The 16,456-nt window shown below is 37.6% G+C and overlaps 1 protein-coding gene across 6 annotated transcripts in view; it reads right to left on the reverse strand.

Moving 5' to 3' along the window:
• Positions 1-16,456, reverse strand: part of LOC126757388 (cell adhesion molecule Dscam2) — a 167,383-nt gene that overhangs the window by 17,128 nt on the left and 133,799 nt on the right. For all 6 annotated transcript variants that reach the window (XM_050471273.1, XM_050471283.1, XM_050471263.1 and 3 more), the window contains exons 17-27: positions 16,333-16,452; positions 15,548-15,700; positions 14,948-15,470; positions 14,589-14,799; positions 12,436-12,691; positions 11,654-11,797; positions 9,940-10,248; positions 5,687-5,842; positions 4,352-4,531; positions 3,330-3,704; positions 2,929-3,054 (exon numbers count right to left, since the gene is read on the reverse strand). In XM_050471273.1, coding sequence (XP_050327230.1) covers positions 2,929-3,054; positions 3,330-3,704; positions 4,352-4,531; positions 5,687-5,842; positions 9,940-10,248; positions 11,654-11,797; positions 12,436-12,691; positions 14,589-14,799; positions 14,948-15,470; positions 15,548-15,700; positions 16,333-16,452 — 2,553 coding nt within the window. The remainder of the gene's footprint in view (positions 1-2,928; positions 3,055-3,329; positions 3,705-4,351; positions 4,532-5,686; positions 5,843-9,939; positions 10,249-11,653; positions 11,798-12,435; positions 12,692-14,588; positions 14,800-14,947; positions 15,471-15,547; positions 15,701-16,332; positions 16,453-16,456) is intronic.

Consider the following 16,456-nt stretch of genomic DNA (forward strand, 5'->3'; position numbering starts at 1 on the left):
TTCCGATGCGGGTCATGCATATCTGGATTTCAGCTGAACTCTTCACCGCCGAACAGAGCCATATCGGAAAGCGCTAATTCTCCTAAACATAAAGTCGCACTTTCCTTACGTTAGAGTCCAAAATGATGATTGACTATATATTCTCGGATGCGGTGAACACTGTGAACTGATTATCAGTTGATGGATTCGTATTCCGTCTCGAGCGTTTGCTCAAAGGGAATCGGTTCGGTAAAGACGATGGTGTGAAACCTGCTCTGCTAGAGAAGAGTGTAGAGAGTTTATCTATGGCTAAGAAGAAACGGTACCTCTGGGTTAGAGACAAAGAGCCACAAGCTCCTGACGGCAAGTCATATATGTACATTATTAGAAACGAACTTAAACCCAATTTCAGCAACGAGGATGCCGTCACTACTAGACTAACAGACAGTACCGGAGAACTCTGGCTTGTGTGTGGCAGAGATTAAGCGCAGAAGAGTCGGTGTGACAATCGAAAAAATTATCGGTACGGATGCCAAATCTAGGTTTTCAGCTCTGTGTGTAGGACTACTCTTAAAAGATCTTGTCCTCTGTCAGAAAAAAAATGAGAAACCTATTTGGTGGACATCGAGACTAAGGGAGATCAGATCTTCCAGCAAATTACTCTTCAGCAAACCCGTACGAGTGGCTCTTGCGTTGATTGGGCGCTATATAAGACAGGACTGGCTGTATACAAGACAGAGTTAAAGAAAACTAAGAGAGCCTCGTGGAGAGCTTTTCGTAGGAGTTTGGTGGGCTGCCACAAGTCTACACGCTTTCGCGTTCTAGGGAAAAGTCACACTGGGATATTTGAGAAATGCGGATAGTGGTTGTACCGCGAGAAGCGAGCAGCAGGGTACTAATTTTCCTTTGAACCATTCCGCTGATGCGCGAAGTGCCTCTGGGGGAGCTTCAAAAGAGCTGTACAGCTTTCATTTACTTGAAACATGAAGATTATTTTATTAAATATAGTAGTTTTTAAACACTTCAATATCATATTACAAATTTCAAATATATCTTGTAATATTAAATGCTACTAAATTGAAAAAAACACGTTACATACATACACCATCTACATACAATTCTTCCACGCTTCCAATGGCTTTTGACTTTTGCTTCTTCCCCCAATGGCACTGCCAGTGATCAAGTTCACCTTCGAGCTTCAAAAGTCGCACGACGTCCAAAGGGAATTTCTTTGGTTTTCAAAGAACATACTTTTTCTGGAAGCAATAAACTCAGTTGAAATCCATCCAATACTTCTCTAGAAAAGCGCGTCTTCAAATCTTCGCCAATTGTATCCAACAGAGGAATGTACACTGAGACAAGGTAGTATTCTTCGCTAGGACTCACGCAGATATTTTCGTGTACTGTTTGGCGACCGCAGATTATTGGTTTTTCATCGACAACTTTCAGTTTTGCCTTCATTTTTTTCGTGTCTTTTGTCTTCGATTTCGGAATATTACAAGCAGCGTCTACCCTTGACAGGTCGATCGATTCTTTCTGAAGGATCACGCTGGGTGAATGAGTTAGAGATAGAATACCACTTAAGCCAAACCCCAGCATCGTTGCTTCTCCTGGTGTTTTCTTTTTTTTCCAGTTACTAATTCTTCTGTGTTGGAAAACTTAAAGGATAAACCGCGTAAAATGTATCATAGATGGAGCTGAATGCAGCAATTTTTGGTCATGGTGGCGCACACTAAAGACATTATTCGTGCAAAGTTTTATCCCGTTAAATTAATTTCTTCTTGATTTGTGTACAGGAAACTGAATGAATCAAGTGGAATTTAAAATTGTGCAATATAGGAAGTAGGCGTGGTTGTTGTCCGATTTCGTCCATTTTCCCAACGTGGCATAGGAATATAAAAAGAATGCCACGTATGCCCCCACGTGCCGTTATATGGGGAGTGAGCGGGGTTACCTTCTGATTTCATCCATTTTCACACTGTCTGTAGAAGTTCTCATAAGATTTGTACTCAGCTCATTCGGTTGTTGTAGCCTGAGTGGTTTAGGAAAAACATATGTACATTAAAGGGCGGGGCCACAGGTGCCTCTTGCTACTGTGATCTTCCATACCAAATTACAGTTTTATATCTTAATTTGGTTCTTAGTTAAGACACTTTATTTGTTTTCGGTTAATGACGATCTGCGAGCATGGCAGTGGCCCCTTTACGCCCATCCAAGAACTCGAATTTTTTTTGTACTAAGGAGCCTTCGTACCGAGTTTCATCGAGATATCTCAATTTTTGCTTAAGTTACAGCTTGCACGGACGGAGAGACGGACGGACAGACAGACAGTCAACCACATTTAAACTTTTCTCGTCATCCTGATCATACATATTTATATATATAACCCGATCCGATAAATCTGTCTCGATCAGTTTTATGTGATACGTAGAACCGTTATCTGCATTGGCATCTTGCGTTCTAGCATCGCTTTGAAAATGCCGAGAATAAGTATATATTGTGAATTATACCCCAGCGAAAGCGGACTGCAAAATTTGTTCGATTTTTTCCTTCAGTTCAGTTTGGTCAATTCCAGTTCCTGTCGTGGTATAGTAAGCTATCTCGGCAATGGTTAATAGACACCACGAAGCTGCGATTAGACGCCAAGATTATATTGAAGAAGCTGTAGATATATGAAGCCTTTGGTTGCAGGATTACGATATTGTGCTACAACGAAGCCAGCTAGGGGATTACTCTTAAAATAGTGTACTAAAAGCTGTGGTATAGGCGTACCGTGTTTTTCTGTAAAGTGTTTCCCACAAAAAATGAAATACTGAAAGCTATATTCTCACCTCAAAAAACTCTCGTTTTTCAAAATTTTAATGATCTGCTTTTCATATTTGATGCATGTGCTTACATATGTATGCAATATATACTTGCGACAGTTTCTCATTTCAGTAAATTACTTACCAAGCGGTCGGTGCTCAATGGAGAAGTGATGTATGGGACAGCCACCATTGTTCCACGTTGATAGTTTCAAATTCACACAAGATGCATTAGTGGCAATCAGTTCATTCCCGTTCGGCGCCTGTGAGGCTGTATTCAATAGAATATTTAACAAATTTTATGTTAATGTTGAACTGTAGCTAAAATATATTGACTAAAATACATACATACATATAAGTACAGTTATAAAGTCAACTTTTGCTCTATAGAAACTTTTTTGTAACAGAATTTTTGGCAGGATTAAGTATATAACTTTACGTATGCGTTTTGAAGTATTTACCACATTTTAACTCCAGCTTCGCACTATTTCTGTCTACCTTCTCTTTGATTTATGGCATAAACACAAACTGCTTGAATTTGCTTACCTTTGCCCTTGGTCCAGACGTTAATTTCCTCGCTGGATATTCCGTCGCCGACAATATTATGCGCCGACATCTTGATGATATACTGATTGCCACATTTCAAACCCGTAATCGTATAAGCGTTATTCTCTGGCATCAACTCGGTCTGTGCCCATGTCTCTCCTGTGATGCGGTGCGAGATGGTATAGCCTTGCAAAGGGGCACCACCGTCGTCCGGCGGATCCCAGCTGACACGTATGCTATCAGCTGACGCATATTGCACAATGATTTGGGGGGCGACGGGTGGTTTCATGGCAATCACTTGATACTGAATCTCATCGCTTCCGAACAGATTATTCGCCGTACAAGTGTAATTTCCGGACAAACTGCTCTCCACGCCTGTTCACCAGTACCGTTGGCGATTGCCATTGCCCATTCAATTCACACATCCAACGTGTGGGTGTGTGCGATTGTCGAAATTTTCAATATGTAACGTCATTTGTTTGAATATTTTTGTTGGTGTATTTTCGAAAGCCGTTGTGTTGTGGTTGTAACATGCAACGAAAAATAAATTAAAATAGAAAAGGTTGCAAATATGTGCAGCTACATGGAAAATTGCATTTTTATTTCACAGATAATTGGAATTCAACCCGGCATTTCTCAGCTGAGTGGCCGTGTCTGCTTGACTAACCAAAAATATGCAAAAGAGTGTCGTTTGGCCGCCGAAGTGTCCAGGCGGCGTAAACAGGCGGAAGTAACCGCATTGTGCGAATAATATATTAATTTGAGGACCGTTGATGGAAATTGGATTTTAATTTACCTAACTGAAAGGCTATCAGATTTGAATATTGCAGAAAACCATTTACTTAGACCAAACACCAAATAGCGAACGTCTTCATAAAACAAAAGTTAACACGCTGCGGTTGCAATTTGCTAGAACCACCAAGGAAAAAATATCCAAGCAATTATCGATGACGTATAAGTAACCATGGCGAAAGTTTGGGCAAATAATTTTACTAATTTTCAATTAATAATATCATACTTACGGTGTATTTTTAAATTTCCTTCGTTAGTCACCTCATAGAAGGGGCTGAATGTGACAGGTCGGTCTCTGGTCAACCATCTCGCTCGTGGCGTCGGATTTCCCACAGCCAAACATTCCAAAATCAAGGCAGTGCCGACAGCTTTGCGAACTAGTTGGCCAAAAGAAGCGATCCGAGCAGGGGCTGTAAGAGTACTGATTGTTTTCAACTTTTCTTAGAAATAATTTTGAAGCGCAGAGTGCAACCTTTCCGGCTTCTTAAAAATGTAGTGAGAATTTATGTAAAAGCACTGCTATGTAAAGTACTTAGTTTATGATAAAATATCCCAATAAGGGTTTATACATTCATTTCTTAATACTTATGTTTAAATGGTTCTGTGGGAATCTTTGCCAGTAATAATTTAACTAAAGATATCTGAACAAATCCCAATAATTTTATTTACATATATTGTATTTAGGTTCCTTTGAGTAGTTTTAACTTTTACTTCAGCAAAAAACCTTCTACAAATATAAATTATATAAAGCAATAATTTAAATTATCTTCGAACATAGAGAACTTATTATTGAAGTGATGTGAAACTATTCTATTCCATTCAGATTAAATTGGAAAATAGTTAGTGTGCTTCTGAACCTTCATTTTAAGGTAGATTTTCTGTACCAAGTTGCAACACATTATGAAGGCAGTGGAGAGCTCCCAAATTATGTACAGCTTTTTAAAGGCGAAAGTGCTCAGTTTAAGATTAATTACTTTATGTATAAACTAAGGATGAAATCTAATTATTATTTGAAGTTAGAGCAACCATCTTTAAATCGTTGACATAAAGGCTTTTAGTAGAAAAGTGGAAAAAGTATTCATAACTGCGGTATATCGATGAAGATCGAAAACACTTAAAACGTTTAACTTTCTTATTAATGTCCATCTGTGGCAAATAAATCATCCCTGGGTGCATGCGAAAATTATGTGTTGGGTAGTTGCGAAATTTTAAATTCAAATTGATTTCGCATACTTGCCATTTAATTAAACTAAAGAGAAACCAAAAGCATAACCACATACAAAAAAGTAGTGTAACTCAGCCCTTAGTAGCTTTTAAATAAAATTTACAATAATCAATAATCGAGAACCAATTAAAGCTATTACTTTCATTTCAATCGGTTCGTTTTACAATGAACACCTCAATGCAATAATATTTTAAACCTGCTGTTAATTTAATTTTCTATAGGATCGAAAATTAACGTTGTTGTTGTTATGGATGCCGCTTTACTGCATTAACGTGCTTACAGAGCCATCAATCAGAGGACTGGTGGTCCGCCACACACACATACACTCTGACAAACTTACCACGCGTATTTGTGGTCTGCGCAACCACAGATGTTGGTTCGCCCTCTCCAACGGATGTTGAGGCAGAAACCCAGAATTCGTACATTTGGTTTTCTGCCAGGCCGCGTGCTTCATAGGTCACCGGATAACCATTTTCATCGACGCGCACCATATGTGCTGTTTAATTGGAGAGACAAGAAGGCGACGAAAGAGTCCAAAGATCCAGTAACAACCGCAATAGAGTAAGGCCACAACAAAAAGTCATATAATGCGTGAAAATTTTCCAATTTTATAAAGTCAGTAAGAAAAGAAATCAAAAAAAATTTTATCAATTTTATGATATTATATAATAAAGTCATACAATTAGTCACAATAATTTAAAATATGTTTAAATAGAATAATGTAATAAAGTTATTGACGTAAACGGTTTTTAACTGCGCAACAAAATTTAAAGATAACAAGTAAGGAAGGGCTAAGTTCGGGTGTCACCGAACATTTTCTACTCTCGCATGATAAAGTGATAATCGAGATTTCAATATCCGTCATTTACATATTTTTCAAATACCGTATTTGTGTAAAGTTTTATGCCGATCATTGGTTCCTAGTGTATATATTATACAGAGAAGGCATCAGATGGAATTCAAAATAGCGTTATATTGGAAGAAGGCATATTTCGTATATGTCATCAGGGTGTTAAGAAAATGTTATATACCGAATTTCATTGAAATCGGTCTAGTAGTTCCTGAGAGATGGTTTTTGGTCCATAACTGGGCGACGCCACGTCCATTTTCAATTTTTAAAAAAAGCCTGGGTGCACCTTCTTTCTGCCATTTCTTCCGTAAAATTTAGTGTTTCTGACGTTTTTTGTTAGCCGGTTAACGCACTTTTAGTGATTTTCAACATATCATTTGTATGGGAGGTGGGCGTGGTTATTATCCGATTTCTTCCATTTTTGAACTGTATATGAAAATGCCTGAAGGAAACGACTCTATAGAGTTTGGTTGACATAGCTATAGCAGTTTCCGAGATATGTACAAAAAACTTAGTAGGGGGCGGGGCTACGCCCACTTTTCCAAAAAAATTAGGTCCGAATATGCCCCTCCCTAATGCGATCCTTTGTGCCAAATTTCACTTTAATATCTTTATTTATGGCTTAGTTAAGACACTTTATAGGTTTTCGGTTTCCGGCATTTTGTGGGCGTGGCAGTAGGCCGATTTTTCCCATCTTCGAACTTAACCTTCTTAAATACGTGTATCAAGTTTCATCATGATATCTCAATTTTTACTCAAGTTACAGCTTGCACGGACGGACGGACAGACGGACATCCGGATTTCAACTCTACTCGTCACTCTGATCACTTTGGTATATATAACCCTATATCTGACTCTTTTAGTTTTAGGACTTACAAACAACCGTTATGTGAACAAAACTATAATACATACTCTCCTTAGCAACTTTGTTGCGAGAGTATAAAAATATATAAATGGTAAAAAATGTTACATATTGGGAGTTAGGATGCACTGCATTCCATGGCCGATGAAGTCACAGGTATGCCCCTCTCCCCCAAATTGTTAAATGTATGATCTAATTATTTCTAATCTAATGAAATCAGTTCAGACGTTTAGCTCTTCTTGATTTTGTTCGACAGCTAATAGCCTTGACAGACAGCAGCGTTAATCCGGATTAACTGCGCACTTTATCAGATCCAAATTCGTAGGGGACAGACGGCAGCTATGCGAGTTTAGAACTCTCGTAAACAGCTGATTGTCATTTTTATAATATTTTCATTAAAAGTGGATAGAAGATAAACATTAGGGGTATTCTCTTGCTCTTGCAAAACCCCTACACGGTGCAAGAATTGCATATATTTCCTCTTGGTGCACCGGCACAACAACAAAATTACGCAGAAAATTATTTGCAATGGCTGTAAAATATGTCAGACCAAAACCCATGTAAATTTGCGTGCAATGTCACGCAAAAATATAATTGCAACACTGTTTTAGCTGTCATTTTACTTAAAGACATATTACGTCGTTAAATTGTTGAGGAAGGTAAGTTTTAAATAGATTTTATAATTTCTATTTAAATTATAAAAATTTGTTAAAGTTTTTTCTGTTAAAAATGTATGCAGAAGGTGCGCCAATTCACAATAGCCATACATAATAGTCATTCACAATAAATTGACCTAATCAGTCGTTTATATATCACTAGATTCTGCAATGGGTGCTCTCGTGCCCTTGTATATTTCAGTATAGTATTTTTGCAATCTGCAATCTTGCAAGAGCAAGCGAATACCCCTATTGTGGTTGTTAGCCGCCCAAAGTTACACAGCTGTTACTGTTGTTGACACAGAAATCCATTTTGCGTTCGTTCTTCACACGGTGAACATGTGCGAGAGGTAAGCGCAAAATTTCTTCGAAATTATTTCTAATGTAGCACTTTTATCGATTTCTTTGTATTTCCTTAGTAATTTATTCCAACTTTTATTTTTCTCAATTTTATTTTTATATTTATCACTTTTCCTTTGCCAAATTGCCAATAAAATTTTTACAAGATCAATAAATTCTGATACGAAATCTTTATTAAGGGGGGAGCTTGCTTTAGAAGCTTCAAAAAATTGATTTTTTTTCTTAAATCTCTTTAAAAATTATCTAACAATATTTCCCCAAACTATAGATTGGAATTCGAAATAATGTCGAAGCTAGAAGGGAAATAGTGACCGAGCGTCTAAGATATACATATAGTGTATATACATATGTATGTGCGCTTGGTCAAAAAGCGAAAACTTTGAAGCGCGATTTCTCGGTTTTACGTTTTTACGATTATTCTTAATTGGCGGGCAGGATAGAAAAAAAACTAAACATCGTATGGAATTAGGGCAAAGTTTATTATCATTGGCATAAAATTATCTTCTATTTAAACTAAAAAAATTAAGAAAAGTTAAGTTTTAACATATTTTTAAACAACATAAAGTAAAATGTTTTGAATCAAAAACCACTATTTATTCAATTTTTAAAAAAATTGTAAAATTTTATTATTTTTTTGGAATTTACTTAGTTTAACTAGAAGATAAATTATTAAAAAATATGAATCTCTTTGAATTTTTTGTTTCCGATAGAAATTGCGACCTGCATCCTGCCCGCCGTCCGAAAATGCACATGCGAGATGCATCGAGCAATTGCTTCCCAAAGGCAGAATATCAAAGATTTCGTATCCAAAAAAATTGTGAAAGAGGCTCAAATATGTAACTATAGAGCCTAGAAATTTCGCTTGAATCAATTATTTCTTTCCCTCCCAAAAAAATCCTCAAAAAAATCGATTTTTTGAAGCCTCGAAAGCAGGCTCTCCCCTTAACACTTGCCATTGTCCGCGATCTTAACTGTTCGGCGACACGAGAGAAATGAGATTTTGTGCGCACACAACGCCAAACACGACACACATGTGCGCGCACCGATCGTAAAAAATCAAACAAACAAAGCCCATACACGAGTAAACCGCATGCGCACACATACCGATCGAACGCACTTGTGTGTCGTGTATGGGCACTTTTAGCAAAATCAGATTTAATATCAAGAATTATTGGTCCATCGGTCCATTTATTGTGCCGTTACCATGCAGATTTTTATTAGATCCAGAAGAATATCTTTATTAAAATAAGTGGACACATGAGCAATCTCATAGTTTAAATGAGGACAAATCGTACCTAATTTAACCAATAACAGAAAGCTCGTTCAACAAAAATAATTGATCTACACCTTAAGTAATAGCACTTGTTTTTCTTGACCAAACTGCAAAGATACTTTTTATTTAGAAATTTGGCTTTCAAAATGAAATAAAATGCATATAATAATTATATAATATAATGAGATAATGGATACAAAAAAAAAGATACGAAACGAGTGGGAACAATGATCAATGGATCCGGACCAACTCCGAAAGAGAGTATTCTCAAATTGGAAACCACACCTATAAAAAAAACCTGTTATATATAATATATAAAAGGTCCATTGACCTTATAAAAATCCTAAACCAACTTAATCCCAATTTCCATTATTGAACTTAACAAAACTGACCGATTAGGGAAGCAACTACGAACGTGTCAAACCGATTTTCGCCGGTAAGACGCAAATTTTCTATCTTCAGGATAGGGCAGAATAAATGCAAAATTTGTTATAAAAATAAAACTATTAAATGATGAAAATTGTTCAGAAGAAAACTAATACAATTATCTATTAACTAAGAACATTTAATTTGACCTAGCTTTTGCACTCACATTTCGCTTGTCCTTTACGCCCAGCCTCGCGCGAATAAACTGTATAATGCGAAATTATTCCATTTCGATTTTTTGGCGGCAACCACGAAATCAATATTGAATCGGCCGTTAATGCGGCTGCTTTTATAGACGCTGGAGCGTCCGGCACATCGTCCTCTGTTTGGCAATATAACGGTTGACTGGACAACCCGTCACCGGTCGCTGTATAAGCCAATACACGCAGGGAGTAATTAGTCGCCTTATGAAGAGTGTGCAAATAAGTCTCCAGATTGGAGGTACGCTTCACCTCTAGTTTTGCGGGGAAGTCAACTGAAAATATAAAATCAACAAGTAAGGAAGGTGTTTGCAAAACTTTACGAATATAATGAAAAATCTTGCGAAAGATTTCAACTGAAAATATTCGAAGAAACCGAATGAGTTACAATAAAAGTTATATTTATGTAATATAAAATCAAAAAAGTGGCTAAGCATTAACTTTTGCCACTTCCCAAATATATTCGAGAATTGTAATACGCACATATACATACATATATAGAGAGTAGTACTTAGGTACGCGATTTCATAAAATTTTGTCTATTTGACTATTAACAGAAAAAGATGGTCTCTGAAATAGTTGGAGGCGAGATATGAAGTTCTGATACTAAGAAAAAAGGGAAAACCGTTAGGCGTTACCGGTGCAATAAAGAGCACATACTTAGAGAGCCTTTCTTAGAGTTGCCAATTAACCAATTTTTTAAATCATAAACATCCTTTTTTTTACCAGACCCTATTATTTATGGTATCTGGGGCTTGCAAAGTTATAGTTCGACTTTGACAATTTTGAGGCCTCAGATGGTGTTGTCCCTATAAATTCATTGATACTTGATTCGTATGTTGTAAAGTGAAATAAACAGGATGGCTTTAGAATAGTTGAAATTGAAGGACTAGCTCCTGAGGTATAGAATTTCACTTGCAATACTGAGCACTCCATGCCAATTCACCGGCTCGCTCCTATGGAACTCTTTCGTGATATCTTAGTTGTAAAATTTAAATTTGTCTCTGTCGTATTTAGGTAGTGAGTTATCGCACTTTATGTTCATATTCATATTAAGAGTACGCGAGGTTATCATATAATTAATTACGAGAAAATTAGGAAAAGGTATTATTTCAACAGCAAAGTTGTTGTGAAAAAAGTATAACTTCAAATAGAAATAGTCATGGAAATTCACAGTTAAGTTTTTCTTTTTTTGTTGTGTTCATAACAGTATCAAATTAATTTTAATTGTTTGCATATTTGCAAAATTCAAATGGAATAATTTCAATAAAGCACAATAATTATCTGTATGGAGAGGTACATTGTAGCTCAAATTAATTAATATTTATATGATATAACTATAACGTTAGCACAAAAAGGAGTGAGACAACCACTAATGGCAGATAACAAAGATATAATATCAAGTCTGTTTATCGTACCAAATCAATCGTGCTATTACATAACAATTTCATTCCAAAGATAAACTTGTAGATAAAATAAAACTACACATTGATGACAGGATAGAGCATTATCCCGCTTCCACTTTAAAGTCACTACTATCTACCACATATTAACACCATCCATAGGGAAGTCGCAGAAGGGCGATGACGCTACATCCTTTTCCTACTTACAATCCCGTTAAAATGGCAGGGGCATATGGCAATGTGTGAGTGTGATGTACATGTTGTTGTTCGAACTCACTTTGATTCACAATTGGCCGATATAAAATTTTATAGCCTTGGATTATTCCACCATGAAATTGCAACGGCGGCTCTAGCCAGGATATCTTCAGACTTTGCGACGACAATGCGGTACAGTTGACATGCTGCGGAGGCGCTTCAGGCACTGTAAAGAGAAACCACATATAACCAAAAACAAAATGTTTCACTGTAATAGTTTAATATACAAAAACATAATCATAGAAACCGGTTATCTGTGCCGCAGTTTGAATTAAAATTATGGTCTATATTTAGTCACTTAAAATTTCAAGGTGATCAAAGCAAATGACAACAGAAATGAGTAAATTGTGCTAAGTAGCCACTTTAGGCAGGAGTTTCTCCTTTAGTGCTGTGTCAGCACACGCGGCAATCACATACATACTTGTATATGGTGAACATGCAGAATTCCAAGATGGAGAACTCTAATGATAATGAATGAACCTTAAACGGTTCTCAAGCGTGATATAATATTAACTACAGGTATAAGAACAAAATCCAAAGGATCGCAATAGAAATCATAAAGTTCGATCGAGTTTAGGAAGCGCTTCGTTAAAATATATGATTACAATTTCGAGTAGTTGTAACTAGTTCCTCTACGCTTGATTTGCCTTACAGAGAATTAGAGAAGCGAACATTGACCGACATTTACTCACACACTACTACAAATTGCAGACACAAAGTACTTATACCAACAGCACTTTTATGTAAGTGCCACAGGAACAAAAGCTCTTAAAAACAACATTCAACACCTATAAAATTACTCACCACCCTCGGCTGTCGTTCCGAAAATGGCGGCACTCCAGGGTCCCGAACCAAAGCTGTTGAGTGCACGCACAGTCACCGCGTACCTGGTGTATTTGCGCAAGCCGCGAATGGTTGCCTTTGTGGTGGCCCAACCACTTACAATCACCGACTTGAGTGAATTATTGACAACGCTAATGTAGTTGATGTTCTGTTTTTCTTCGCTGCAGTTAACGGTATAGCCGATGAGTTCACCATTCCAAGATTCTCGTGATGGTATCTGCAAAGACGTAAAAAAATAAGAATGAGAAGACAAGGCGTTATTTCAAGTAAGTGGAATGAAGTATGTGCATACATTTGTATGAATGAGTGGAAAATTGTTGTTTTTGCGCCCACAAAGAACACACGTTTGCGAGTGCTTGCTGTATATACTTGTATATAGATATACTATAACTGTTTATTTATAGTATGTTATGCCAAGAGAATGCGGTGCCCTCGAGAAATTGACGTCAGAACTGGTAGTCGCTCAAACTACTAGCCACACTTACATACATACCACAAGCTGCTATGTGGTGTGGTACGAAGTATTTTCACGAACATACAATACTTGTATAAATCAGGTACCATTATAGTCATTAAATTACTAATTTTGAGGGAAAAGGTGTAGATGTAAATAAAGATTTGACGAGGTTGGTCGCATGCTCATGAAAATAATTGTATTTTGTTTACTACAGCAATTAGTTGAATGTTGGCTATTGGCAAAACCCAGCGGCGGATCCAAAGTACAATTCTGGGGGGGGCAGTGCCGTTCAATCTTTTCTGGATCATCGTTGTTCTGAGCCAAGTCTTGATTCGGCGCAAAGAAGAAAAGAAAAAAGTTCAGCGCTCGTATTTATGGCTGGCAAAGTGGTGAGGCTTTCTAAGGCAAAAAGCACTTGTGTTCTCGTAGTCATTTTCATTTTCCATGGTTGTTGAAATATAGATTATCCCAAAACATCTAATTAGGCATTCAATGAGTACAGTTAAATCCTTTTTTTCCAAATTTACCTTAAATTTTGGTAACAGCTGACTCAAATTGAAATTTTCAAGAACTTCATCGGAAAACCGCGTTTTTAAATCTTGCATGCAGAAATCCTGTAAAAGTCTTCACAGCTTTGAAATGGGTGATTGTTTCGATGACTTGACGACCACATGTTCCTGGTTTTTCCACTAAAACATCTAATTTTTCAACCATCTGTGTACCATTTGAAAAAATTTCATTAAGGTGATGATCAGCAAGCATTCTTCGCGTGTTCAGTGTTGCAACCAATGTTGTTATGACGTTTGATGCTTTTTTTCTGTAAGTTGGTAGTACTATTAGTGACATCTATGCTAAATTTCACGAAAAAATATTAAATAGTATTTGAGATACGCGTCGTTTTGTGAGGCTCTAAAAGTGGATTCCTCGACTTTTACTATGTTTAAATTTATTGAACAGAGGAACTGCGATAATGCACCATCTCATTCTGCATTGGTTATTCGCGATCATTTTGCCACATTTTCAACTAATATCGTGCCGCAACCACCGCATTCGCTTGATTTAGCTTCGTGTAACTTCTGGCTATTCAGCAAATTCACATTACCACTCCAAAGACACCGTTTTGACTCAATTGAGGATATAGTAAAAGCTGAATCGAAGAAGGCTCTGGTGGCCATCACGAGTGCTATGATGACTGGAAAATTCGTTGGCATAAGTGTTTTGTAGTGGGAGGGGATTACTTTGAAGGAAATGAAATGGACAAAATTCATCTTTCAATTTGATCACAGTAGTATTTCTTTATAAATGTTTGTACATATGTGGCTCGAATTTGCTTATGGGAGGGGGAGGGAGAGGGAGAGTAAGGTTTTAAAGGCAAAAAAATAAAAATATATTTGTGTTTTTTTTTGCGGCGACATGAGTAATATAATTTTATTAAATTTAATGACATATTATTGTAAATTATCGCTTTGAATTTGATAAAGTCACAAAACGGAAAGTAAGTAATTATTATAACCAAAATCAACCCTACATTTGATACCAAATGGAAAAATCTTGGATCTTAATGGAAATGCGATCTGTCATAAAATATGAACTTTTAAATTATATAGCCACCTGATAGTGTTAGAAGAAATTCTGCAAGAAGTATATTATCACTAACCTGCCATGTCACAATCAGTTCACTTTCACCGCCGGTCTGCACCTGCACATTTGAGGGCGCTTCGGTTGGAGCCTCTTCCTGCGTTTTCAGCACAATAGGATCGGTGAATGGACTCCGCTCGATTTCGTTGATTGCCTGCATACGAATGAGAAAAGTAGTTGCCGGTGTCAAGCCTGCCACAATGGCACTTTCCCGCAAATCGCTGTCATAGCTGTCAATACAAAGCAACAACAATAACGATGAAAACCATATCTACCATCAAGAGTGTACTGTGATAAACAAATATAGCATGCAGCGATTGAAGGCATATATAAGTGCGGTAAATGCTGCACACATTCAAAGACTGAATATCAACGAACCTCCGGCTAATACTTGTCGACGGCAGAGTGACATTGATGATGTTTGGACCACTCCAGTCTCCACCCGCCATGCCAAGCGCAGCATGTGATTGCAAATACTTCAACGGCTGATATTGTACGAGATAGCTGAGCACTGGCGAATTGCCATCGAATGGGCGCCGCCACGACAGCTTTACGGTACGTGAGCCCACCTCAAAGACTTCCAGCACAGATGGAGTGTCAGGACGTTCTTGAACAGCCAAGAAGATGACGAGCTCAGTGCGTCCGTAAGGATTTTCGGCAACGCAACGATAAATGCCCGAATCGTGACGATCCGAACGGGCAATGGTCAGCTGTGAGTCGACGCCCTTGTCCGTTTTCATTTCCGCAATGCTAAAACGGAAATTGTTCAGATCAATGCGGCCATTGTTGTGTGTCCACGAAATCGCGATGGGCTCGTCGCCTTTCGCCTGGCAGTCGAGACTAACGGGGTCATTGCGTCGTGATGATACATTTCGTGCTGCTTGTTCGAAGCGGGCGGGTTCTAAAATAAACACGACCAAAATAAGGCAAATGCTTGGTAAATAATTTGCTTTTAAACCCGCGTGAAAGTTCGCTCACCATTCACATTGATGCGTATAATTTTTTTGAGACCGACGCCAATATCGTTTGCTGCGTGACACATGTAGTAGCCCTCATCAATGTCCGTGGCTAGATTAAGCACAAGCGAGTTGTTGTGCATGTTGAGCGGCTTAAAGTCTTGTGACAATTTGCCTGCAAAAAAAAAAAAATTAAATGGACTTTTACTGCGATACTCAATACATTTGGATGTAACTTTGTAAATTATCTGGTGCTAAATCTTGCTGTCTTGCTCATTTCATGCATTCTAAATTTGAGCAAACAGTACCAGCTGCTCAGCGTATAATTACCCATCAATGCTAAAATGGCTTAATTAATATACCAGCATTCCTGACATTAATTTATTTGCTTTTCTTAACATTTTTGTATTTTTCCCTCTAATTTACGTTGAATTTTGTCTGTGGCTCTATCTCTTTATGTGCTTTGCAGAATCGGCAACCACGCAAAAATTAGCTCAACCCTAATTTAACTTGCGAACCCAAAGTCGTCGTCTATAAAACTTTAATGAACTCGCATATCAGGATTAAGTTTACTGCCGTCGCGCTCACTCCTTTTACTTGTGCTGAGCAGTTTCATTCGATTTTTTCACCGAACCTGGCAACCGATTTACAGCAGACAGCCGTTAGAGACTTACAACAGTGCGAGCTGCATTCGCATAACGGTTGTTACATACATATATTCAACTACTACTTTTGCAAATCTCTCATGCTGTAGCTTTTTCTTATCCCTTTTATAGAGTATAGTATTTACTTCTGTGCACTACTCACCCTGCCCTTTGAACCAGGTAATAGTTGGAATCGGATATCCTTCCGCCTCGCAATTTATCGATATTGTATTGCCAAGCATTATGGCCGTATCCATTGGCTCCAGTGCCCAGCGTGGCGCAACTAA

Source organism: Bactrocera neohumeralis, chromosome 2, assembly GCF_024586455.1.
Source record: "Bactrocera neohumeralis isolate Rockhampton chromosome 2, APGP_CSIRO_Bneo_wtdbg2-racon-allhic-juicebox.fasta_v2, whole genome shotgun sequence".
Taxonomy (NCBI): Eukaryota; Metazoa; Arthropoda; class Insecta; order Diptera; family Tephritidae; genus Bactrocera; species Bactrocera neohumeralis.